The sequence below is a fragment of the Peromyscus eremicus genome, chromosome 2, assembly GCF_949786415.1.
Source record: "Peromyscus eremicus chromosome 2, PerEre_H2_v1, whole genome shotgun sequence".
In the NCBI taxonomy this organism is placed as follows: Eukaryota; Metazoa; Chordata; class Mammalia; order Rodentia; family Cricetidae; genus Peromyscus; species Peromyscus eremicus.
Genome location: NC_081417.1, coordinates 22002926 through 22030833, shown reverse-complemented (window position 1 = coordinate 22030833; position 27908 = coordinate 22002926). Strand labels below are relative to the sequence as shown.

The 27908-nt window shown below is 35.8% G+C and overlaps 1 protein-coding gene across 8 annotated transcripts in view; it reads left to right on the top strand.

Annotated features, from left to right (window-relative positions):
• Positions 1-27908, top strand: part of Wwp1 (WW domain containing E3 ubiquitin protein ligase 1) — a 132629-nt gene that overhangs the window by 74333 nt on the left and 30388 nt on the right. For all 8 annotated transcript variants that reach the window (XM_059253903.1, XM_059253904.1, XM_059253902.1 and 5 more), the window contains 13 exons: positions 719-773; positions 861-945; positions 1061-1189; positions 2437-2512; positions 2612-2683; positions 5788-5876; positions 9971-10130; positions 13223-13356; positions 13450-13590; positions 17047-17167; positions 19005-19109; positions 22591-22687; positions 23488-23560. In XM_059253903.1, coding sequence (XP_059109886.1) covers positions 719-773; positions 861-945; positions 1061-1189; positions 2437-2512; positions 2612-2683; positions 5788-5876; positions 9971-10130; positions 13223-13356; positions 13450-13590; positions 17047-17167; positions 19005-19109; positions 22591-22687; positions 23488-23560 — 1337 coding nt within the window. The remainder of the gene's footprint in view (positions 1-718; positions 774-860; positions 946-1060; positions 1190-2436; positions 2513-2611; positions 2684-5787; positions 5877-9970; positions 10131-13222; positions 13357-13449; positions 13591-17046; positions 17168-19004; positions 19110-22590; positions 22688-23487; positions 23561-27908) is intronic.

Here is a 27908-nt window from a genome sequence, read left to right as displayed (position 1 = left end):
CCTTGGCCTGATTTCCAGAGTCTCTGCCATGAAAGGGAAGGGTAAACTGAAAGGGGAGAGCTTTCCTGTAGCAGGCCCTTGTACTTAGCAAGCCCCTGCATATTTGCTTAGCAGCTTAGCAAAGGACACCTTAGCAAAGGATCGGGGCCTTCTGCTTCTGCCTCATTGGCCAGAATTTTCACTTTATACATTACTAATTCAGATTCAGTGGACTATTCCTTATGGACACGTTGCTCAAACAAAACTAGTGGTTTGATTATCAAGAAAGACAAGATAAAGATGGAGAGATAATGAGTATAGTTAGCACTATCTGTGGTAGTATGATCAAATATTTATCAAGATGTGTATATATTACCATTGAATAATTATTTTGCAGAGTAATTATACTATAATTTTTCTATTTTTGAAGAAATAATGTCTCATTTAAATGGCATCATTCTCTATATACTGTTTACCTATCTCTTACTCCTTAGAAAGGACTAGGAAATTAATGTATTGATATTAGTATATTATTTCTAAGTCATTTACTAATAATTATATCAGCTGATGGCCAGTCTTCATAATATTTTTGAACTTTGTTTCTTGAAATTGCTATATTCCTATTACTTCATAATATTTTAAAAAATTCTAAGATATGACTATTAATTGCTTACTATATTAGTATATTTCTGGCTAAAATTGCTATCTTATTTCTGTCCTGAACCTCTTTTTCAACCAGGCTTCAATGTTAGCTGCAGAAAATGATCCATATGGACCTTTACCACCAGGCTGGGGTAAGCTTATAGAATGTTTATAAAAATATGTGTAGTGTATGTAGTTATCAAGTTGTTATTAAATGTTATTCATACTTTATGTTTTAGAAAAAAGAGTGGATTCAACAGACAGAGTTTACTTTGTGAATCATAATACAAAAACAACCCAATGGGAAGACCCAAGAACTCAAGGGTATGTGTATACTACAGTCTTAAGTTATCACACATGGGTAGATGGATGGATGGAATCAGTGAGCTGTAAGTACCTAAAACATACCCACCTTATGATTGTGATTTTTATCTTATAGCTTACCAAATGAAGAACCCCTGCCAGAAGGCTGGGAAATCAGGTATACGCGGGAAGGTGTTAGGTACTTTGTTGATCATAACACAAGAACAACAACATTCAAAGATCCTCGCAATGGGAAGTCATCCGTGTAAGTGGAAACCCGAACTTTAAAAATATTACTTAGTGAAGACAGGAAGTTTAGTCTCTAATGTATCCCCATATTTAGAAACAAGTCATTTTGGCTAAGAAAACATGTAGAGGTAATTTCTAACAATAACTGGTTTTGCTCTATGTTATTCCAGAATGATTTGTGGTATGACATTTTTTTAATTAAACAATATATGTTCATTATGTATTATTTTATATAATAATAGCAAATATGTGTGTAGTAATTACTACATGCCAAAGAGTGTTTTAAGCATTTTAGATATGTTAGCTCATTTTTATCTTCTCATGACCTTTGAGAGATATTATATTATTTTCCTATTTATTTTTTTTCTTTTAACAAGGCTCCTTTCCCCTTTAAGAAGTAATAAGCCATTTATTTCCTTAAAATACACAATATATAATTTACTTTTTTTATTCTTGTGTATTTCCTTCATTGGTGCATTTCTTACACGAAACAGCCACTTTTCTCCATGTTATTAGCAAATAATGCTTTCACTGTCTAGAAGAACTCCAGGTCCCTGCTAAGTGTTTGGTAAACTCTCTTGGATGAAGGAACTTCCCTGATTGTGACAGCAGAAGACAGGATTTTGTGCTCACTCTAACATGAAAGTGGCTTATATTCTCTGTTAAGACTCTAGGCAGGAATGCCTCCTACTCGGAGCTGAATCTTGTGTCTGCCTCTTTGCTCATTGTCCAGCTGAGTCACATGATCTGCATGTAACTTGCTCCAAGAATTTAATTTTGCTTTGCTTTGTTTTTGTTCAGATCAAGTTTAAGATGAGGTACAGGGTTTTTTCCTCATGTTTCTCTTATATAGAATCCCTGACTTCCTCAGCTTTAAGAATTATCATAATTGCCGGGCGGTGGTGGCGCACGCCTTTAATCCCAGCACTCGGGAGGCAGAGCCAGGCGGATCTCTGTGAGTTTGAGGCCAGCCTGGTCTCCCAAGCGAGTTCCAGGAAAGGCGCAAAGCTGCACAGAGAAACCCTGTCTCGAAAAACCAAAAAAAAAAAACCAAAAAAAAAAAAAAAAAAAAAAAAAGAATTATCAGAATTATTGTAGTTTTTTTTCCCCACAAATAAAATAGTAAAAAAAAAAAAAAAACAGAATTATCAAAAATTCTTTTAAATAATCTATAGTAGATTTTAGGACTTCTATAAACTAAGGGCTTATCATGCACAGTTTCATACTTAATATTACAGTTTTATTTGTTATGCTTCTCTTTAGAACTAAAGGTGGTCCACAGATTGCTTATGAACGCAGCTTTAGGTGGAAACTTGCTCACTTCCGTTACTTGTGCCAGGTACTAAAGTGGTAAATAAATCTCATTTATAATCATTTAGTCTGATCATTATATAGTACATATGCTGTGGCTTACACAATACGATATTTTTATTTTTAGTCTAATGCACTACCCAGTCACGTAAAGATCAATGTGTCCCGACAGACGTTATTTGAAGATTCCTTCCAACAGGTAAGGTATTATCAAAATGAAACAGTGCTTCTTGTCTTATTTTGTTCTGTGCTTCTAAAGGGAGTAAAAAACTTTTGAGTCTTTAAGCATTAATAATAGGCCTCATTTCTTGAGTGGCTAAATTAGTAATTACATTAAACTTTACTATGTGGGCTAGAGGCATACATGGAGGCAAAGCATTCATATACATAAAATAAAATTAAACTTTACTCTGCAATAAGTGATGACTGTCAATTATTGACAAATTTTTTTAATTGCTTTTCTTTCCTCCTCACAGCATCTCTGTGAGAGAATTTCCATCATCATCTCCAGTTTTTAGCTAAAGTGGGAGACTGAGAGAATCAAGAATTTAGGTGTAGCTGGGTGTGGTATCCTATGCCTTTATTCTCAGCATTCTAGAGGCAAAGATAGGCAGATCTCTGTGAATTCATGTAAGGCTACATAGTGAGAGTCTGTCTTAAAAACCAACCAACCAACCAACCAACCAACCAACAAATAAATAAATAAAATAATTTAGGTATATTCTTACTAAAATAAAGTTTGAACAGCATTGGAGCAAGTCTGTTTTCACATTTGTAAAATTTGTGAAAATGCTAACAGATCAAATTGGTAGATCTATAAATCCATTTGAATATTCCATTAGTAACTCATGTTCATTCTGACCACTAGGTTTCACTGTTTCATCTAGCCTAAGCATGTTGTTTAAAATTACAGTCCCTGATTCCCTCTCCATGTGTGGTTGTTTTCAAATAATTTGTTTCATTATTTTCATAGCACTGCTCCCTCCCTGTTTCTCTTACTGGAATGTATGCTTTGTGAGAACATGGACTATTGGTTTACTTTACCTTTGTCCAGTACCTAGAGTAGTGCCTTTAATATGACAGTTATTCAGTAAATACTTAGTGAATGAATGCATGAATGTAACTTGTCTGCCTTTCTGGAGTTATCTGCAGAATATTATTAAAAACAGAATAATGTCATTCTTTTATGAAGAAGTAGAGAATTTTTCATGATCTTTCACTCTCTAAAGCAATGACTGTAACTTTTTTATGTACTCAAATATGAGTTTCATTTTTTTATTATTTCTTTTATTTTTAAGATTATAGTATAATTACATCATTTTTCCCCTTCCATGTCTTCCCTTCACACTAATATACCCCTTCTGGCTCTTTTTCAAGTTTATGACCTCTTTTTTTCACTAATTATTGTTACATACATGTATGTTATATATACTTATATTCACAATACATAAATACAGCCTGTTTCTTCTGTATAATATTATTGGTATGTATATGTTTTTATGGCTGACCATATGGTATTAGAGAGCTAATTGGCATGCTCTTCCCCAAGGAAGACCATTTCTTCTGCTCTCATCATTCCTTAGTTGCCCGTAGTTCTTTAAATAGGGCTGAGTCCTTGAGGGTCTTCCCTTGTCCAAATTAGCATGTCCCTTGGTTTCCTCCTTGTTCTTTTTTTTTTTTTTCTTTCTTTCTTTTTTTTTTTTTTTTGGTTTTTTCGAGACAAGGTTTCTCTGTGTAGCTTTGCACCTTTCCTGGAACTCACTTGGTAGCCCAGGCTGGCCTCAAACTCACAGAGATCCACCTGGCTCTGCCTCCCGAGTGCTGGGATTAAAGGCGTGCGCCACCACCGCCCGGCAAGTTTCCTCCTTGTTCTAACAAATGGTTAGCCACTCATGTTGTTGGACTTTATAGGTGTAGCTTCTAACATTCCTTGGAGAAACAATTTCACAACAAACTCCCTGATTCTCTGAGCTTGAGGTGTGGGAGTTGTTTTGCAGATATAGCAGTTGCGACTGGGCTCCACAACTCTACATCGTATTTGGTTGTTTTCTGTAATATTCTCTGTTGCAAAGAGAACATTCTTTGATGAAGAGTGAGAACTATATTTATCTGAGGGTATAAGGGCAAATATTTAGAATATAGTTAGAGATTATGCTGGTTTAGCAAAGAGGTTCTCTTCTAGGATCTATGACTTCCCTAGTACTGGGGAGTTGGCTAGGTTTCCAGTACCAGGCATGGTATCCCTCTTATTGAGGCAGTCTTAGGTTCAATTACAGAGCTGTTGGTTACCATCAAGGTATGTTTGCCACTACTGGCACCCTATGGGTTATTGTGCTGTGCTGGTTGCTATTATTATTCATTATTTTTTTGTATAGGTTAAGATGGAATAGTAATATTGACGTTCTGGTGACATTTATATCGTATTTTTATTTACTAGCTGTTGTTAAGCTTTAGAAAAGATAGCCATTGTAGTCGTTATCAAAACTGCTTTTGTGTATGAGTGACTAATTTTGAGCCAAATAATTGTTTCAAGTTTCTAAGTGTTTTTACAAATGGCTTGTTCAGATATGTATTTGAATTGCTTTTAGTAACTGTATCTAATTCATGTTAGTTATTGTTTTACTTTTCCTGTCTTAAGTCTTTTCAGATACGAGTTAAGCCCATAATTGCTTCCTAGGGAATCCTATTAGTGAGCTGTGTTTGGACTCAGACCTGCCAATCTTGGCTGCGTTTCTGTTGGATGATAGTAGATACAAATCTTTATCCCTAGTAGGGCATACTTATGATTAACTTTGATGGAAACTTATTAATTATAAAAATGTTTGGATCTTATTTTAAAGCATGCTGTTGTGTAAATATAAATCACTGTGTAAGGATTGCAGACGAATTTCTATCCTCCTGAGGGATAGATGATGTGATGTAGGTGGGACTCAAAAAGTCCTTTCACCTTACAATAAGAGAAGAGCTTACCAGTCACAAGCTGAAAGATTATCAAACTTGAGGAAGGAAGGGGAGAAAATGTAATTTAACTTTTCCTCTCCTCACACTAACTCTTAAGTAGAACTACCCTTTAACACCAGAAGGGGGAAGAATATATGAAAGTGAGTCAGAGAAAACTTGAAAGATTGTCCACTTTTAGCTAGTTATGGGACAAACCAGATGAACTGCAGAATTAAATATGAGATGGTGAAATATGTGCTTTTAAAATTTTAAATTTACAGATTAAATTTAAATTGAATTATTTTGGAAGTAACTTATACAGTGTATAAATGTCTAAACATTCATATTTTTGTCTTTAATTAGATTATGGCATTAAAACCGTATGACTTAAGGAGGCGATTATATGTAATATTTAGAGGAGAAGAAGGCCTTGATTATGGTGGCCTTGCAAGGTAAAGTTAAAAAGTTACTTTTAATAAGTCTATTTTGTCATCTGCGGGGATGTATTCTTAAAAAGATATATGAATATATTAAATTACCTTTTTTAGTAGCAACCAGAGTTTTTTTGGGGTAACCATTATTACAAATTTTTTTGCATATGTATATATGTATGGTATGTGTGTATGTGTACTTACATGAGTATGGTACACATGTGTGTACATGGGTGTATGCTATGCAGGGGTGTGTGCACATGTGTGTGGAGGCCTGAGGTTGACATGTGGTGTCTTCCTCTATCCCTTTCTTCGTTAAATGTTTAGACATGGTCTCTTGCTGAATCTAGAGTTCAACATTTGAGCTGGTGTGATTAACCAGCTTTTTCTGGGATTTTCTATCTCCACATCCCATGTACTGGGATTACAGTTGGACACATGACCACATGCCGAGAACACATGGGTTCTGGGGATCAGAGAACTCAGAGTGTCCTGCCTGCATGATATGTGCAGAGTCCAACCATTATGATTATTCTTCTGTACATGCTAAAGTTCTTGTCAGATGGTTAGTATTCCACATAATTAGTAACATAATTAATGGGTTTACAGAGGATATTGAGTAATTTTGTTATTATAACATAGCCTATTACTTTTATTTGTGCTTTTGCTCTGTTCTGAGTTTATTTGGAAAATGAAATTTACATTTACTGAATACAATGTTAAGAGATAACTGTGAAGTAGTTAATGAAAATCCTTTTTTCTTTGTTTTCTCCCTAATTGCTTCATACAAATATAAATTTACATTTTTTAAGTTTATCACTTTTATTAAGTCTTCCTAAGAATTCAGATTTTCATAAAATTAGATAACCACAATTTCAATATTGCTGAGAGAAGTGCAGAACCAGGTCAGAGCTCGTAGAAGTAGGTACAAATATTGCTGTGGGTTTGTCAGTGTTTCTATTAGCCTCTTTCTCTGTCCAAAATATTATTACATGTCTTCAGTAAGCACTTCTATCCAGTAAATACTCACATTGTGTGAATTGTGAGTGAACTTTTCTCAATTTCAGAAATGCCCAGGCATTGAAAAGAAAGGTACATCTTAGAAAAGAGAGAACACATTTTTTTCCTCAGTGTCTGACATGATAACATTTATATTCTTTTGTGAACCATTGTTTATCTTAATTATTTGGTTCCAGTTCTATGTTTTGACAGTTTAAATATATGTAATCAGTTCTTGTATATCATTATTTTCTTACTCCTAACTTTTGATTTGATCATGCATTTGTTGGTTAGACTCATCATCAAAGTGCTTACTCGAGAGTTCATGGGGGGATATGTCCCTATAGTTGTTACATGTTTGGAAGTATTTTCCTTGTTGGTTATATAAACAACCTCTCTAGACAGACATTTCTTGCACAGGATTGTCTATCCAGTACTTTTAGGTACTGCTTCATTATTGTTTGGCATCGAATGTAAGCACTATGAAGTGTGAGACCAAACCTTTGTCAGAAAATTTCCCTAGGTGTCCACTGTCCTTTAAAGTTCACTAGTTTCAATGAAGATTACTTGGTTTTTTGTTTGTTTGTTTGTTTTTCAAGACAGGGCTTGTCTGGGTAGAACTCAGTCTATAGACCAAGCTGGCCTTGAACTCACAGGGATCCGCCTGCTTTTACCTCCCTCTGGAGTGCTGAGATTAAAGGCATGCGCCACCATGCCTAGCATTTGGTCATTTTTAAAGGAACATATTAAGAGCTTTGGAAGTTTTCTTCTATTTTGCCTTTGAATATTTTTTTTTCTGTTCTATTTGTTCTTTTCTTTCTTCAGGAACATCAGTCATGGGTATGTGGAATCTCCTTTGTCAGTCTTACATGTCTATCATATTTTCTCTTAATGTATCTGTTATCATTTGATCCTAGTGCTTTTCCTGTTTTGGTTTTCTGAAGCCTGTTCTCATGTCACTGTTTGCAGGATTGCCCTATGTTTTGCTGCTTGTCATGTGATTTTTCTTCATTTGCTGTTTTACTGTTTCTTCATTTTCTTCTCCAGGCTATGCTAGCTCTTATGTATTAGGTCATGATTCTTTCAGCCTTGTGTGTCTAGTTTGAGAGTACAGAGCCGAGCTTGTGTTGAAAGTCAATTCTGCCTCTTGCTAGTTAGGAACTTTTATTTTGTGTTGGTATTAGGATAAAGGCTTTTGTCATGTATCCATTCTTCTTTTGGGTCAATACAGTTTTCTCTGGTTTGCTGCTTTCTAAAAGTAATCTGAAGCAGTTGGAAATTTAATTCCGTGTGTGTGTGTGTGTGTGTGTGTGTGTGTGTGTGTGCACATATAAACACATTATTACTAGATTTACTTATTTCTCTTCTCTGAGAAAAATGTCTTACTTCAGCCCAACCACAAAGTAAAGTTACTTGGTTCACTTAGTATTTTGAGCCTGAATTTAATTATATGACTTTACATTAATTCATACTTGATTTTGTTTAGTGACTGTTGTCTGTACCCTTCAGATAGTTTCAGGGAATGTTTTAAAAGCTCTATTAAACATTGGTAAGCAAAATAGCAGATCATAGGAATTGGCATAGAGGTGACCCGTGATGATTTAAAAATTTTTCAAATTGCTTGATAGTATTACACAAATTACCAGATTGAGAGAAGATTAAAATTGTGTCTTTTCTTAAGGTAAGTGTGGTGATAGCTTTAATCCCCACACTCAGGAGACAAAGGCAGACAGACTTCATTTGAAGCCAGCCTGGTCTACCTAGCAAGTTCCAGGCTAGTCAAAGCTACATAGTGAGATCCTGTCTCAAGACACCAAACAAAGAACACCAATGGCAACAAGAACAACAACAATCGTGGCTTTTCTTTAAAAACACTATACCCACATTTCTGCTTTTACTGGCACTGATTGGCTGAATCCTTTAGGATACCATACACTCTTCACAGTAGAAAGTACCCACCACTGTCTACAGCTACCATCGTATGAAGACTAGGTTATTGTGCCTAGAAGTTTTCTTTCCTTAAAGCAGTAATATTTATTAGCAGGTTTATAATGAAGAGTGGGGATTGTGACAAGGCAAAGCCCTATGAACTCACACTGATTATAGTAAATATTTGAGTTTGGAATCTTGCTTTAGAACGTTTTATAAATGTTTATTTTGTGTTCAAAATTATTAAAGTGTAGCAAAATAGGTAGTTAAAAGTTAGTAAGCACTTAGCACATTTAAAGATTTCACTTTTTAGTTTTAACACCATTTCGAATACATTTGTAATGCAATTTAAACTGTTCTATAAAAGCCAGATATGCCAGGCCTTAGGAACTTGTGGCAGGAGGACTGCTACAGACTCAGAGTCAGCCTGAGCTGTTTATCAAGTTCCAGACTAGCCTGAGATAGGCAGTATGGCCTTTTCTCAAAAACAAAATAACAATTCACTGTTTCATAGCAGCAGTGTTATGTGATGCAAGTCACCATCAAATATTTACTAGTAACGGAGGCTCAGAGTATAGCTCAGTGGTTTATCCATTGCTTAGCATGCATGAAGTCCTGGATTCCGTTCTCAGCATCAACAAAATAAAGAACATCCCAAAGCATAATAAAAAGCTTGTTAAATATATATTATAGAATACCTATAAGAGTTAAGAATACTGAAAATATATAGACATGGTTTTTGCCTTAGAGGCTAATGTACATAAAAATACATTTTCAGATTGTTATTGCACAATGAATGCAATGACAGATAGGAACTATACTCTGAAATTGCTTCAGAAATTGCCGAGATTGAGTTGAAATGTGAATTGAGGAAAAAGTGTAATCTGCATAGCTTGAATTGAAGTTGAGCAAAGATACCCAAAGAAAAGTTTGATGCAGAAAGGAACTACTGGGGAGGACCAGTGAGCTTGCAGTTTGACAACGCAGAACTAGCGGTGGCTTTGAATGGAAATAAAATATAAATGGAGGAGGGCTAAGAAATGATTAGGTGTGGGTGTGTGTGTACATGCGTGCACGCATGTATGGGTGTGCATGCACACATTTATTTACTTACGGATATATTTAAGACCTATTAAAAATACACATATATGTGATACTAAAAATAATCTTGACTTATTTTCTTATAGAGAATGGTTTTTCTTGCTTTCCCATGAAGTTTTGAACCCAATGTATTGCTTATTTGAGTATGCAGGCAAGAATAACTATTGTTTACAGATAAATCCAGCATCAACCATAAATCCTGATCATCTTTCATACTTCTGTTTTATTGGTCGCTTTATTGCAATGGTGAGTTCTCAACTTTCAGTTATTTTGTTTACATGTTGCTTATTTCAAAAGTGTTCTAGGGGCTAGGGAGATGTCTCAGTGGGTAAATTATCTTGCCAAGCAGGCTCAAGGACTAGAGTTCAGACCTTCAGTGGCCTGCTTATAATTCCAATACTCAGAATGTAATACTGGATCCTCAGAGCAAGCTGGCTAGGTAAATTTGCTGAAACTGCACATTTCAACGTTGATTGGGAGAGTCTGTGTCAATATTGTGGTGAATAGTGTGGGAAGACTCAACATCCTTGGGCCTACACACACGTGCATGCCGCATACACAGACATGTGTAAAAGTGTATTGTATAAAAATATTTTGAATGAAATTTTATAATCTCCCTGAGTAGTTACAGGCAATTGACAGTTATTGGGGGGAAGTGTCAGATTCCTCAGTGGTGGAGCCACCAGTAAACTTCCCTTCCTTATGTAAAAGTATTTCACTCATGCTCATTCAAGCAGCCCAGATTAAATACAATGAGATGTGTGTGCTTAAACACATATGTGCACACATGCACGAACAGAGAGAGAGAGAGAGAGAGAGAGAGAGAGAGAGAGAGAGAGAGGGAGTTAAAGATGAAAGTAGAAGGGGAGGAATTTGTTGGGAAGAAGCAAAGTTGAGTGGGAGAGGGAGGGGGATAACATGATAATGGGAATATAATTAAAGACATACATGATATGTATGGATGAAATTTAGGAAGAATAAATAAAATTCAGAAAAAGTAAAAACCTATTTGTTATTCACTTTGTGTGGGGAAAAAAGGAATGGTGTATGTAGTTATTTAGCCCAAGGAAAATCTCAGTTGCTGAGTAAGTACACTAACTTTGTGCTTTTAGAATTTTCAGAGCTTTGCAGTTGCCCTTGTGAATTGTTGCATTTTGAAAGGTGTTTGTTATTTTCACGCTATGTTATCCATTGATTCATTCAGCAAACATTTGTTGATGATGTACAATAATTTCATACCCATTTCTAGGCACCAGGTATTAAAGAACAATAACAACAATGGTGCAGTTCCTACTCTTGGAATCTAAATTCTGTAAAGCAGGATTTGGGGAGATTTTGCTTTTTCATATGAGTTAAAGGAGACCTTAGAAGTTTGAACATGAATGGAAACATGAAGAAGGAAGAGACTGAGTCATATGCATACCTTAGAGAAGAGCACTTAGGGCTCATGGAATAGCAGGACAAGGCTGCAGGGTTTAGAAATGCCTCATTAGTTGAGAAAGAACATGGCTGGAGCAAAGTATATGGAAGACAATATGGTGAGGGATGAAATTGAGAAGACAGTTTGTGGAGGTCACAGTGAGATCTCATAGTGATTTTGGATCTATAGAGTGTAGTAATAGTTTTAAGAAGTGGTTTGGATTCGGGATATATTTGGAAATTAGAAAGAACTAGGTTTCCTAGTAGATTAATGGCAAGGCATAACCGTAAAGTGAGGCATCAAAATGCATGGTCTGTACATTTGCTTGAAATTGCCATTTCCTAAGACGAGGCTTTGGTGGCAAGAGCATATAAACACTGGAGGTAAGGAAAATCAAGAATGTTGGATTTCCTCTGCACTTCATTGCATATGGCATCCAGTGGAGGTGTAGGACAGATAGGTGTCCATATCTGGCAGTGAGGAGATGTCCAGGTTAGAAAGAGGCATTTGGGATTCTAAACATGTAGAGAATAGCAAAAGCTCATGGTTGTGTTAAGAAATAATGTGGACAGGGGAGTTAAGGGATATTTGTAAGCTGAGGAGATGAAAAGGAGTGAAAAAATCAAACAAACAAAACTACCTGAGATTGGAAAATCAAGTTAAGTGATTCCCAGAAGAAAATGGAAGAAGGAAGTGGTTTTCAAAGAAGACATCATGGTTAACCCTTTCATATATTACTGATGGGTCTTGCATCAACCATTTAGCAAGGTGAAAAATGTTTATGAGTGTTAAGATGGAAAAATTGCTGTGTATTCAAACAAAATAGTTTGTAGTAAAGTATGATAGAGAATTTGATCTCAAAGTAGATTTTCTTATTGTAGCTCAGGCTGATAACCTGCTGCCTCAGCCTCCTGAGTGCTGGGATTATAGCCATGTGCCACCAAGCCCAGCTGAAAACAAAGAATTTGATGAAGTCAATAATACAAGGAGTATAGGAGCAATGCCTTGAATAAAAGGGAGCAGTCTGTACTACTCACAAAAGTAATAGAAAGCTTATTTGCAATAAGAGTATGGGAGTTCAGATGCTAGTGGTGAGCAGAGTGGGTAGACTTCACAAAAGCTCTCCTGATTGCTGTTTCCTATGTGCAATAAATACAGTGAGTGAGTGAGGACAAAGGCGCATTGGGGAATCATCATCTGAGACAGGGAAACTGAATATAGTAAGGAATAATGCTTCCTCTGAGGTTGCTGGGCACAGCCAGCTAGCTTGGTATATGTACTTCTAACATGTTCTAACAAGGTATAGATGGAGACAATTTTAAGTTGGTTTTTATCTAGACTTGGGATTTTATTTGAAATACAGTGGGCAGAGTTTGAAGTTATGTAAGAGGATAATCTCAATGATTTTGTGATTGAATATAAACTGAATATGGGGCTGAGGGCCAAAATAATTGTTTCAGTGAGTGGTTTTAGATATCCATAGGATCAAAAATCATTGGTGTTTCTTCCTATATTCCTATGTATATATGCTATGTACATCATGCGTATCCTGTACATAGGCATGAAGACATGGGGGTCCTGCAGATAGGAAAGAAATGGAAAGAGGTGCATGGGGCTTTTCATTTCTTCGTCTAATTAAGCTAATTATTAAAAATACACTAAAAAATAAGGGAAGTTGATAATAAAGTACCATATCGTCTTATATATAGTTTTGATTGTACATTATATGTTTGATCTGTGAAATAAAATTTTTATTTTCATTTGTTTTCTGTGCTTTGCATTTTCATATTTTAATTTTCACAATTTATACCATTGAGTAAGGCTTTTTAATATGTAAAGTTTCATGACTTCTGTTTTATCACTGTGCTGTAAAGATTATTTTGTAAGTTTAAATAAAATGTCTTGTTTTTCTTAACAGGCACTATTCCATGGAAAGTTTATTGATACTGGTTTCTCTTTACCATTCTACAAGCGTATGCTAAGTAAAAAACTTACTATTAAGGATTTGGAATCTATTGACACTGAATTTTATAACTCCCTTATCTGGATAAGGTTTGAAGATTTCTTTTTCATTGAGGTATTTACTTAAAACCCATTTGTATACTTTGTTTGTGTGCACACTCACATACTATTTTTTTTATCCAGAGACAACAACATTGAAGAATGTGGCTTAGAAATGTATTTTTCTGTTGACATGGAGATTCTAGGGAAAGTTACTTCACATGATCTGAAATTGGGAGGTTCCAATATCCTAGTGACTGAAGAAAACAAAGATGAATATATTGGGTAGGTTGATAGATCTGATTTAACTCAGTCTATAGAATTTATGAAATCTAGTTATAAATCTCCTATATATATATGTATACATATATACCCTTAATTTTATTAGTTTTTACCCTTTGGAAAATTCTCATCAGATTCTTGCTCTGCTAGGGCCTGATCCTTGTGCTCTAAAGCTGATCCACATCTCCCATCCCAAATTTCTTGAAATAAAAAAATGTGTGTCATCCTTCCCTTTCCCATTGTATTTACAACAGGCATTCCCCCTCTGCCCAGATCAGAAGACATGAGAACATTGGTGCTGAAAAGGGACTTTGCAATCTTCAAAATCTCAAAAAGAAAAAAATTATATATGCTCCCTCATATGCAGATCCTAGCCGGTTTTGTGTATTTGTGTGTTCGTGTGAAGTGCACATGCAGCCACCGTGTAACGTGGAGAAAGGAGAACAGGAAAGGGTGGATATTAGGTGATGATAAGGAAAGACCGAATATAGGTTATTGACACTTGATTCATGAAGGAGGATAGAAACCTTACTGTTTTTCTAGTTCTAATTCTGTTGAGGCTGTTTCATTTTTTGATGATGCATAAATGCATACAAATATGTTCAATAGTGAAAACATAAAATCCTGCAAAAGTTTATTGAGATGTATATACTTGAGGTCTAGATAATTTTGGTGTGTGGACTTTTTTAAATTTCTAAGTTCTTTATAATAAAATCTGAATTAAAAGAAGTGTTTTTGCAAAAACTGTGTAGCCTGTTTGTTTATAGATGAAGGGACTGAGGCTGTACTAGGAATGGGCAAAACCATGTCTAGAAACTGTCCTTTCACATTCAGTCATTCCATGCTGCATCCCACCCTAAAAATTCTATTTACTTACTTATTTACTTATGTTGTAGAACAGCCTCATTCTTTAAACTGGTACATAATAAATGTTTCATTGGCCTATATTCAATGTGAATGGTGCTGGGTTTTATAAAGAAGTTTCAAGTAATCCTGAACTTTGACTGTATTCAGTGTTCCATTTCCTCCTCTTGGCCTCACTGCCTTCTACTATTCTCCTTCTTTTCCTAGTCCCTTTTATGTTTTCGTGTCACACATGACAGCTAGAAAATGGGCTCAGCAGTTAAGAGCATTTGTTGCTCTTGTAGAAGACCCAGGTTTGGTTCCCAGCACCCAAATGGTAGTTCACAACCATATGTCATTCCAGTTGCAGGAGATCTGACTCATAGGCACCAGGTATTCACATGGTGCACATACATATATGCAGGCAAAATACCCATATATATAAAAGAAAAATACATGTTTGAAGAAAAATTATGGATTTATATATCTTTTATAAAATCTGGGATTCACAAGTAAAAGCATGAAATACTTGTTTTTCTAAATCTAGTTTATTTCACTTAATATAATCATCTCTAATTTTATCCATTGTCATCAGATTGAGTTTATATATAATTACATCATTTCCCTCTTGCCTTCCCTCACTTCAAACCCTCTCCCATCTACCTCTGCTCTCTTTCAAATTCATAGCCCCCTTTTTTTCACTAACGTTGTTTTATGTGTATATGTTTATACATATATATTCCTAAATATAATCTGTTCAGTTTATAATGTTAGTTATATGGGTATTTTCAGGGCTGTTTGGTTTTAGATAAGTATGCTTTTCCTTGAGAATAGTTCTGTTTTTTGTTTTTACTAATTATCATAGTAGTAAGGCAGATTGCACTCTCATCAGCAGTATGTAAGAATTCTCTTTTCTCTGCTCCCTGGCTAGCATTTGTTGTTTTTTCTGTGGTAGATATTCTGGGGTCAGATGGTCTCTGTGTAGTTTGAATTTGCATTCTGTGATGACTAGTGATGTTGAACATTCTTATGTTTTTTTGGCTGTTTGTATGTCATCTTTCAAGAACTACCCATTCATTAGACAAAAGTCAAGTGGCTCTGTAACTCTAGGGCCTGTAATTTGTTGAATTGAACCACGTGTCTGTTTTATTTTTCTGACTTTGGTTCTGTTTAAATTGTCCTTTTTGTTATAGATTGCCAGGCTGTCTAGGCAATATTTTGTATTTCCCTACAAATTTTAGGGTGTTTTTCTAATTTTTTTTTTCAGAGTGTCATTGGAATTTTGAAGAGGTTTCCACTCTGTATCTTGCTTTTGATAGTGGAGCTATTTCCATGCTACTAATTCTGCTTCTCCATGAGTATGGGTGGCTTCTATCTTCTGTCTTCTTCTGATTCCTTTTGTAGTGTTTTAATATTTTCACTACAGAAGTTTTCACTTTCTTGGTTAGATTTATTCCTAAGATTTATGTTCTGTCTATCATGAATGTGATTATTTTCCTAATTTCTTTCTCATTACTGTGATGTTCATTACTGGTGTGTAGAAACACTGTTAACTGATTTCTATAAAAATTATTAATAACTGATTTATATATGTGTCTTGATTTTGTCCTATTACTTTGCTGAATGTGTTTGTTAGTTCTAAGAGTTTTCTCACATGGAGTCTTGAGCATTTGTCGTATACAGAATCATATTGCCTGCCAGTGGCAATAATACGACTTGCTCCTGCTTATGCCTTTGTTTCTTTCTGTCCTTATTACCTTGGCAAAGACTGAAGTGGTATACTAAGTATGAGGAAGCACCTTGTCTCGGCCTGCTCAGAAACGCATTGAGGTTCTTCTGCATTTCCTGCAATGGCTATAGATTTGTCAGATACAGCCTTCATGATGTTGGAGCACACTACCAGATTCTTTGGAGCTTTTGTCTTGAAGGATTGTACATTGTCTAAGGCCTTTTCTCCATCTTCTGAAATCCCATGTGATTTCTATCCTATAATCTCAGAGTCTCAGTCCCTCTTTCTCGTGTGTGTGTGTTTGTGTGTCTGTCAGTTTGTCTATCTTTGTGAAGTTTTGGTATCAGGTGATAACTGTCTTCGTAAAATGACTGATAGACTTCTATTTTATGGACTACTTTGAGGAGCACTGATGTTAGTTCTGTAAGTGTGAAGCCATATAGGCCTCAGCCATTTTAATTAGAAGATACTTTATTACACTTTCGATCTCACTGCTTTTTATAGATCTATTTAAGTTGTTTATGTACTTTGTATATAATTGTGGTAGATCATATGTGTCAGGAAATATATTATTTCTTCTGTATTTTCCTTTTATTGGAATATGGGAGAGGTATATGGGAGGATTTGGAGGGATGAAAGGGAAGGAAAAAAATGTTATAATTAAATTATAATCTCAAAAAAATGAAAGTAAAAAAGGTAGAATGAATTTGTTAATGGAAAATTATGTTAACTCTAAAATCACATATATGCATGCATATATGCTTATTGTGTGCATACATTTGGGAAGTATATTTTGAAAAAGAGAAGGAATTTAAGGCTTTCTCAGTGTTTTTTCCTTTAGCTTCATATATAAGTGACCTATTTTCAAATACTGTCTTTATTTTCAGTTTAATGACAGAATGGCGTTTTTCTCGAGGAGTACAAGAACAGACCAAAGCTTTCCTTGATGGGTTTAATGAAGTTGTTCCCCTTCAGTGGCTACAGTACTTTGATGAAAAAGAATTGGAGGTTAGACTCTTTATTATTTGATAGCAGCTGATGTGGGAATGGCTGGATTTTGTGTTTCCTCTCCCTCCCCCTCCACACCTCCACACCTCACCTCTCCTCTCCATGGTCAGTGTTGTTTGTTCCTTTGTTTAAGACAGGGTCTGCTTCTGCTCAGACTGGCCTTCAAATCCTGATCCTCCTGCTTCAGCCTCTGTAGTCTTCATGTGCCAGTGCTGATCCACCATGTTTGGCTTCTTTTATGCTTGTACACAAGGTCCACACATTTGTGTATAATATTGAATTTTCTCATTTCTCTAAATGTATCGGGAATTGGGTGTGTCTTATGTTTTGTGATGTTTTAAGAACAATGGTGTTGCCAGGCGGCATTGGCACTCAGGAGGCAGAGCCAGGCAGATCTCTGTGAGTTCGAGACCAGCCTGGTCTACAGAGCGAGATCCAGGACAGACACCAAAACTACACAGAGAAACCCTGTCTGGAAAAACCAAAAACAACAACAACAACAAAAATCAATGGTGTTACAAGGACAATATCATTAATCTGTGTCACCTGTTAAGGGTCATAAATAGGATTTGAACACTATTAATAATTTAGAGCAGTTCAGGAATCTTAATTTAGTAGTGACTTAACCTGAAAGATGAGATTTTTAAATGAATTTTTAGTGGTCCTGACTGCATGTAAGTAAGAATGGGCATGCATCAGAAGTGGTTTTGTTTATATAGGGTAAAATACATATAAAACTTACCACTTCAATGATTTTTAAGTATGCAATTCAATAATATTAAGTATGACTGCATCATTATACATCACATCAAATCTTGGGAATTCTTCCGTCTTATAAAATTGAAACTCTACACACATTAAGTACAAAGCCTCGTGTCCCCCTATTTTATTTTTATTATTCTGACTGTTTAAATCTCATATAAATGAAATCATGTCATCTTTGTGTTTTTATGACTGTTTATGTCACTACCATAATGTCCTCAGTGTAGCATATTTCCAATGTATACATTGTGATTTATGGCATCTAAGCAAATCTAGAAACAGAGCACAACATGCATTGTCAAATTATTTTCAGTGGGAAAAGGGAAACCCCTTTCAACAAATAATGTTGAAGCAATGGATATCCATGTGAAAGAAAGTTAACTTTGGCCACTACCTCAGCCCAGAAACAAAGATGAATTTTAAATGAATATTAAGTGTAAACATGAAAACCTAAAATAAAACAAGAGAATAGTAGCCTAAATGAAATCCCACTTTGGATAATGTTGTTAATTTCTCAGGTTATAATGTTAAATGTATATCTTCCTCATGCCCTGGCAAATCTTCCATTAGCTACTTACCTATGGAAATGAAATGTGTGTTTATACAAACACCTGAAGGTAAATATAAATATTCATGATATAGGTAGAAGTTGTTTACAGAGAATTTTTTTTTTTAACACTGTAAAGAAAACAGCCTGACTTCATCAAAAGTAAAAATTCTGTTCTTTAAAAGACACTGTTAAGGAATTAAAAAGGCTAGGCTTGGTGCAGATACCTATAGTCCCAGCACTGAGAGGATTGGTTGAGGATTGCCATTAGTTTTAGGCCTGTAGGCTAGCTGGGTATATGTGGTGAGTTCCACCACCCCCTACTTTCCAACAGGACTACATAGTGAGACCCTGCTTCAGGAAGGAGAGAAAAGAAAACACCAACACACTAGAAGAAACTACCAGGACAAACTCTTCTACACAAAATATATCTCCAGAAACTCCTATAAATAATACAAAGACAAACAAACAAACAACCTCCCCTGCCCCCCAGTCTTTGTTGTGGCTGATAGCATGCTTCTTCCCCAGGTTATGCTGTGTGGCATGCAAGAGGTTGACTTGGCAGACTGGCAGAGAAACACTGTTTACCGACATTATACAAGAAACAGCAAGCAAATTATTTGGTTTTGGCAGGTATTTGCTTTATCTTTTTTGAGACAAATCATTTGAAGAAAAAGTTTTCTCATAAAATGTGCTCTTAAAGTAGTTTTTATTTTTGAGAGTGCTTTTGGACCTGTGTTTTAGCCTTCCAACTCTTTCACTATTTTCTAAATGGAGGTAAGATTAGTCTTTAGTGGTATCACAACTATTCTATGAATTCTGCATGTTTCTAGAAGAGGGCGTGGGAGTTTTGTCTGGCTGGTTTGGGATTTGTTGGGCTGTCCGTTGAGATAGGACTTCCTGAATAACCCAGGCTGGTCATGAATTTGCTTTCCTCTTGCATCAGCTCATTCAGTGCTGCCAGGTGTATGTTTTTAATAATACTGTCAATGTAGGTATTTAATTCTTCTGAAAGTGATAATCTGCTAAAGAATTGGAATAATTCAGATAGTAATACACAAGAATGACTATTTTTTCCTACTATGTTTTGGCTTAAACTGTGATAGGGTAGGTCGCAGAACATCCAAGTGCACCATTCGAATATTTAAGCACTTTTTTTTTTTTTTCCAAAGACAGGGTTTCTCTGTGTAGCCCTGGCTGTCCTGAAACTCAATCTGTAGACTAGGCTGGCCTTGAATTCACAGAGACCGCCAGCTTCTGCCTCCTGAGTGCTGGTTAAAGGTGTGAGCCACCACTACCTAGCTATTTAAGCACATTTTATGAGAGACATTTTGTTTTGCTTTGTTTTATATGTTGAAGATTTTAAATCTCTAATCCTGGGATATTCTTTCTATAACTGTTTTACTAACTATAACTCAACTGAGCAACTTAACGATTGGACTTCTGGCAATTTTCACACTCAGGTGAAAAGCTGGGTATTATATTATCATGAGGAGATTTCCCAAAAGGTACTTCTTTTTATAGGAATGAATCTCATTAGTTCATTATATTTTAATACATGACCCTTCTGGGAACCTGTCTTAAATATTCATCAATATATACAAAATGGCATACACCAAAGTGCTTAATGCAATAATTGTATGCTAATAGAACTCAAATGTCTACCAGGAGAGGATTCAATGAACTATAACATTTATTTTCTGTATGTATGTGCTATAGGATATAAATGTACCATCTCTGAAAGGTAGGAAGAGAGGGGAAGAGCAGCTTAGTAGTTGGAGGCCAAGCTGAGAAAGCATTTAAAAAAAAAAAAACTACTGTCTGTTTCTCCTGTTTTCACAGGAGTAAGTCTGCTTTCAAGATGAAATACAGAAATGCAGACTAGACAGTGTGCACAGGTGTTCCCCTTTGCACCCTTTCCTGTCTCCTTACACTTTAAAGACCTTACATTTGGACATATGTCTAAATAACCTAGGAACTTGAAGTCATAGAAACCCAATGAGTATTTGTATTTCTGAACTGTTTGATTTAGGTAAAATGGTGAGGTTTATGTCAGAGCTGGTAATAAAATGTGTTTCCCATGTCTTGATGGTATTGTGGCATTTGAATTCAGTAGGAAAAACCAGAGACAGACTCAATTCAAATTTAGATTAAATGAGTTTATTCTTATTGCTAGCAGAAGGATGGCAGTGTTAGAACCAAACAGTATGCCATGCAGAAGGGGCGGGGTTAAGGTGTGGTTTTAAGGCAAACATCAGAAAGGCATGTATCACAACTATCCAGGGAATCCACAGCTGGGCAGGAAAATTGTTTTACTTCCCCAGGTGTTTACTTTCCCCCATATAGTAATAAAAAGACCATTTCATCCCCTTTCCCATAGCAACAAGCAGGTTTTACAGAAACAAAGGCAGCTGTTAATACCTCACAGCCCATGACTATTCTTACCACACCTGCAGGCTACTAGGATCTCCCAGGTGTCCCAGAGCAAAAGGTCAACAGCCCTTCAGGGATGCCTGGCTCCATATTACATTTCTTTAGTCATCACAGTGGACCTGTGTAAATTATTACTGAGGTCTGAGCACTCTAATGACTGAGATAGAGCAGTTCATTTCTGGACAGACAGAAAACACAGTGCCATCAGTTTAGAGCTGGCTTTCAATCCCCACAATGGACTGTGTGCCTCAGCACAATTCTGTGCAAAGTTTTCGATCTGGATTAGCAAAACATCTTATGTTTAACTAAATTGTTACATTAGCTACTTTCTCATTACTATGACCAAATTCTTGGCCCACAGTTTTAAGAGTACCAGCCATCACAGCAAAGCATGATGTTAAGAGCAGCTAAAAGCAGTGACCTTGGGAGCTTGTTCATAGGTATGCAGATCAGGAAGTAGAGATGGCCTGCTCACATTTCTTTTTATTCAGCCTGGGACTTAGCCCTTGGCATGGTGCCTCCCACATTTAGGGGAGAGTCTTTTTTCTTCACTTAATCCTTGTGCCTTACTAAAGCTTTAGGCTTTTAATTAATTAATTAATTAATTAATTAATTAATTAATCCAGTCAAGTCCATAATGAAAATTAGCCACTACCTGTGTATTTCCTATTTGAAAGAAGCCTTTTTGTTCTCAAACTGCCCTCTTAAGTTGCTGACTTTGTTATATTCGAACCAACCCATTCTTATTTGGCATTCATATTCCTCTTCCAAAAGAAGTTAACTTGTCAGCAAATGTCTATTTTGGAGACATCTTTAGTGTTTCAGGTACTAGTGAAGGGCATAGAAAGTTTGTAAAATGTTTTCATGCTTTTTTTTTTTTTTTTTTTTTTTGTTTTGTTTTGTTTTGTTTTTTGAGACAGGGTTTCTCTGTGTAGCTTTGCGCCTTTCCTGGGACTCACTTGGTAGCCCAGGCTGGCCTCGAACTCACAGAGATCCACCTGGCTCTGCCTCCCGAGTGCTGGGATTAAAGGCGTGCGCCACCACCGCCCCGGCTTAGTTGGTTAAAGCGCCTGTCTCGTAAAATGCTTAATAGCAGAAAATACCACAGAGAGAAGCAGTGGGGAAGTGTTCATTTGTTTTTGTAGCTTAAAAGGAAGTAGTTGACATAGCTTACCAGTAGTTTAGGGCTCAGTGAGACCAGAGTTCAAATGTTCTACGTTTTAGCAGTTTGAAGATACAAATTACTTAAACTCTATAGGCCTCCCTTTTCTTGCATGTATGGTGAGATTACTAATGATTGCAGCTGCCTCGTAGATTGTTGTGATGTCTAAGTAAATGAGAAACACATGTCACAGTGCTTAACACCAGCTCTCAGGAAGAGAGACAAGTGTACCTCCTAGAGACATTACTGTAGGCAAGTGACTTAAGATTTTGAAGCTTCTTGTTTATTTCCCTTTTGTATGATAGCTGTAATAGTGGCTGGTTGTAGTGTTATTGTGAGGGTTAATTGATGTGAGATCTACAGTGCACCTAAGTGGTAGTATTACACTTTTTATTATATTACTTGAACCAGTGTGTCAGTGTTCATTTTTTTTTTTACATTTTCACCTATTTACTGTTCATTATTGACGGGATGTTGACCCTTATTTTATATTAAAGTACATTTGATTTTGTCATACAGTTTGTGAAAGAGACTGATAATGAAGTAAGAATGCGACTCTTGCAGTTTGTCACTGGAACCTGCCGATTACCTCTAGGAGGATTTGCTGAGCTGATGGGTAAATGCAGATTCACTGTAGTTTCTCTGAAGTTAGTTTTGTGTAATAGCTATTAGACATACAGTAGACTTAAATGTAATGACTATTTTTTTTTTCTGTGCTATATGTAAGTTTTCTACAATAGAAAAAAATCATTGATACCAAAGGCATTTGTGTCTTGGTCACTGTTCTGCCCTGAAGATACACCATGACCATGGGAATTCTTACAAAGGAAAGCATTTAATTCGGGCTTGCTTACAGTTTCAGAGGTTTAGTCTATTGTCATGGCAGAGAGCATGGCAGCGTGTAGGCAGACATGGTGCTGGAGGAGTAGCTGAGATTTCTACTTTCTGATTCACAGGTAGCAGGAAGAGAAAGACACTGGGCCTACCATGGGCTTTTAAAACCTTAAAGCCCATGCCCAGTGACACACTTCCTCCAAAAGGCCACACCTCCTAATCCATCTCACCCCTCGTGACCAAGCATTTGATTCTATGAGCCTGTGGGGGCCATTCTCATTCAAACCACCACAATTTGTGAGATGAAATGGAAGTGTCATTAAAGAGAGCTAGCTACTGCTTTACTCCATAGGATAATTGCTAGGAAAGCAAGATTGTGTAAAAATAGTTACCTTTCTCTCCAGGGATGTAATTCTTACTTCAGTATCTCTGCAGCACCAAAAAGCTTCTCAGTTCAGAAGTAGACTATAATTATGAAAATTTCAGTTTCCTCTATATCATTCATATAACAGTATGACATGCTTCTGTTAGTTTTAAAGCACCATCAGATAAATATTTTCTTCTCTTATGTTCCTGATTTAGGAAGTAATGGGCCTCAAAAGTTTTGTATTGAAAAAGTTGGCAAAGACACCTGGTTACCAAGAAGCCATACATGGTAAGTTTAAGAATCCTAAACAGGAAGGTGAGGGCCAGAGAGGTTTTTGTTTGTTTGTTACCAGGTAAGAGCCATAATAGCTACTTCTTCATTACGTAGTGTTCTGTAACTAAGTGCTCTAGAATGAGTTTATATAGCTTTAATAGAAATACTTGAGAATGTGTCCATTGGTTTAATGAATATTTAGAGTACCCATTATATAGCAAGTAGGATGGAATTACTCTTTGCATTTTTATGAGTCTTTGTAGGACAGAAAAATAACAAATAGCTAAAAGGAAAAAAGGGTACTGTAGCAATTGGGAGTGTGCGAGTTGCTTGGACGTGATGGTGAACCAGATTCCTTGGAAAGGGTAATATTTAACTTAAGTTTAGTAAATAGCATGATATGGGAGAAAGTAGAATATTCTTAGAATAAATACTGAAGAAAGCAAAACCCCTGAATCAAGAACTGAAATTTGACTGAAGTGACGGGAACATAGTAAGTCAGAAAACATGAACATAATTGACTGACCTGACTGGAACTTAGTGAGTCAGAAAATGTGAACATAATTGGAAATACATGATTTAGCCCATATTATTATTGTAATTTGGACTTCCTTATAAGGAAATTTAAATGCTTAAAAAATTGTAAATAACAAATAATGAGATTTAAGAGAAATCATTTAGTATAGGTATAACAAAAGTGAGTGAAAGAGAATGCAGGGGAATGTTACATTGTCCAAACCACAAATGATAAGTAGTTCTTTCAGGAGCTCAAAGCTGTTTTCATCCTAAGCCATGATTTGGCTTTTTGTTGCCTTGGTATTTCTACATGTGCAGAAACAATAGTGTTAAAACTTGGTAGTGCCTTAGGACAAATAAAAACAGGAATGCCAAGCTGTTCTTTGATACTCTTCAAGAACATGTACTTGTCAAAATAAGTAAAGCCAGTGCTTTAGGAAGCACTAAGCTTTGTTTATTAAATCTTGATGTTTGAATATATGCCTTTTCTAACATTAATACTCAAGTTTATTAACATGTATTCGTTGTATATAGTGATGGGTTTAGTACAGACATCTTCATGTAAATACATCATTTATTTGGCTAAGTTCAACCTCTTTTCCTCCTTTATCTCATCCCCCACTATTTCCATTCATTCTCCCATAGTCTTGCTTCTACTTTTATGTTCCATATACATGTATTATAATGTAGGATATGTAAATGGAAGAGAATATATGATAATTGTCTTTCTAAGTCTTACTTTGCTTAATATGATTATCTGTTTGAATATTTTCTTGCGGATGACATAACTTTATTCTTTGTGGCAGAATAAAACTATTAGTCTATATATGCATCCCATTTTGTTTGTCCATTCATCTGTTTCAAGACGTGTAGGCTGATAGCATAGCTTGTCTTTGTGAATACTGTTGAAAGAGAGACTGTAAGAATCACTGTGGCATGTTGATTTAGAGTCCTTTAGGTACATACTTAGGGATGGCAAACTGTGTCATCATGTGGAAGTTCTACCTTGAGTTTTAGAACTGTCCACACTGACTTCCACAGCAGATAGATTACCTACATTTTCACCAGCAGTACATAGGGTTCTGTCTTCCTCACATCCTCATCAGCATGTGTTCTTTTATTTTCATGATAGCCATCTGACTGGGATGATGTGGAATCTCAATGTAGTTTCAATTTCTATTTCCCTGATGACTAAGGACAGTGAACATTCCTTTTTCATATTAATTGGCTATTTCTTTGTTTTGAGAACTGCCTGTTCATTTCATTAGTCTATTTGATTGGTTTGCTTGGCTTTTGGTATTTAGTATTTTCAGTTCTTAATATAGATATTAGTCCTCTTGTAATCATTAGTCCTTTATCAAATGTATATATAGCTGGCACATTCTTGCCCTGCTCTCTAGGCTGTCTGCTCACTCATTTGTTCCTTTTGCAGTGCTGAAGTTTTGTAATTTCATGCAAACCTGTTTATCAGTTCTTGGTTTCATTTCCTGATATAGGACTCCTTTTCAGAAAATCCTCTATATTTGTTGTATTTTTCCTAGGTTTTCTTCTAGCTGTTTCAAGTATTACATTATGACCTTTGATACATCTTAAATTGATTGTAGGTAAAGGATGAGAAATAGGGATCTATTTTTATATTTTTACACATGGACACCCATTTTTCAGCACTATTTGTTGAAGAAGGTATCTTTTTTTCCAGTGTGTATTTTTGGAATCTTTGTCAAAAGTCATATGGCTTTATTTTATTGCATTGATCTGTCTGTTTTGTTTCTTTGGCTTTTTAGTATAACTTCAAATTGGGTAAGGTAATATCTCCAGCATTGTTCTCTTTGCTCAGTATTGCTTTGCTCTTTGGCATCTTTTGAAACATAGACTGTAAGAATCACTGTGGCATGTTATTTAGAATCTTTTAGGTACAAACCTATGGGATGGCATAACTGTTTTCATATGAATTTTAAGACTTAGTTTTCTATGTCTGTGTAGAATGTCATTGGAGATTGCATTGAATCTGTAGATTCTTTCAGTAATATAGTCATTAATCCTACTAATCCATGAGTGTAAGTGTTCTTTCCCTCTTCTGGTGTCTTCTTCTGTTTTTATCTTGAGTGGTTTTAATAATTTCAAGGTAGAGGTCTTTCACTTTTATGGCTAACTTTATTCATTAGTGGGTTTCTGTTTTGTTTCAAAACTATTGTGAATAAACTGCTTGCTTAAGTTCATTCTTGCAAAGTTCATTATAGGGGTATAAGAAAACTACCAATTTTTATATATCTACTTTGTGTCTTGCTACTTTCAAAGTGTTTATTAGTTCTAAAAATCTGGTGGAGTTTATAGTCTGACATACAGAATTATACTGTGCAAATAAAGGTACTTTGACTTCTTCCTTTCCTATTTGTTTCCATCTGTTATTGCTCTAGTTAAGACTAAAAGAACTCTATGAAATAAGAGTAGAGAAATTAGACATTCTTTCTTTTCCTGGGTTAGTGAAAATGCTTTGATTTTTGTTTATTTTCCTGCTCACCATAATGTTGCTTATATTTGTCGTATATGCCCTTTTTGCTGTAACTCTTAGATTCTTCAGGACTTTTATCTCTAGGGGTTGTTCTCTCATCAAAGGCCTTTTCTACATCTGTTGATATGATAAGGTGATTTCTGACCTTTGTGTAATACTATGAGGTATTTTGTATATTTTGTACTGTTTTTGAATTTCTGAAATGAAACTCAGTCATGGTGAATATTTTTTCTTTCCATTTTATGTGCATGAGTGTTTTGCCTGTATGCATGTCTGTACTCCATGTCTGTGCCACTGGAGGTCAGGCTTTGGATCCCTAGGAACTGGAGTTAGAGTTGGTGGTGAGCCACTGTGTGGGTGCTAGGACATGAATCTGGGTCCTCTGGAAGACTGAACAGTGCTCTTTACTGTTGAGCCATCTCTCCAGCCTCATGAATGATCTTTTTGGTGTGCTCTTGAATTTGATTCACCAGTATTTTCTCAAAAACTGTTACATCAGTGTTTATCAGGGATAATGGCCTGTAATTTTCTCTTTTGCCTATCTACTTTGAGTACTAGGCTAATACTAGCCTCATAAAATGAATGTGGTAAATGCCTTCCTTTTCTATCTTATGCAATGTTTTGAAGAGTGCTAATATTCCCTTTCTTTTTTTTTTTTTTTTTTTTTTTTTTTTTTTTTTTTTTGGTTTTTCGAGACAGGGTTTCTCTGTGTAGCTTTGCGCCTTTCCTGGGACTCACTTGGTAGCCCAGGCTGGCCTCGAACTCACAGAGATCCGCCTGGCTCTGCCTCCCGAGTGCTGGGATTAAAGGCGTGCGCCACCACCGCCCGGCTAATATTCCCTTTCTTTAAAAGGCTGGTGGCACTTATTAGTGAGTCCATTTAAAACTTTTTTTAAAATTGAGCAACATTGGTTACTGTTTTAATCTACTAAAAGTTGTTTATATCCTCTTGCTGTAATTTTGGTTTGGTGGTAAAAGAGTATTGGCTTAACAGGATTGCGTTTTCATTGAAATAAACTTGAGAGACACGATTAAGAAAACACTATTAAGTAAGAAATGTTCTTCATTGGTGGTGATACTATTAAAGATAAGATCCTGAGGTCAGTAACTGAAAATAGAGCAACAGATCACTCAAGAGTGAGAAGGGCAAGGAAGTAGGAGGCCATGCCATTGTTTTCATCTATATGTAAATACTATGAAGTAAGTCCTCTAAACCAAAGCCTTAAATGAATAAAACACAACCAAGAACATGTAGTAAGAAATTCAGAAAGATCACGTAGCTGATGAACTGGGTGTGCATCAGAAAAGGAACGCTTTTACTGATTGGCTTCAGGG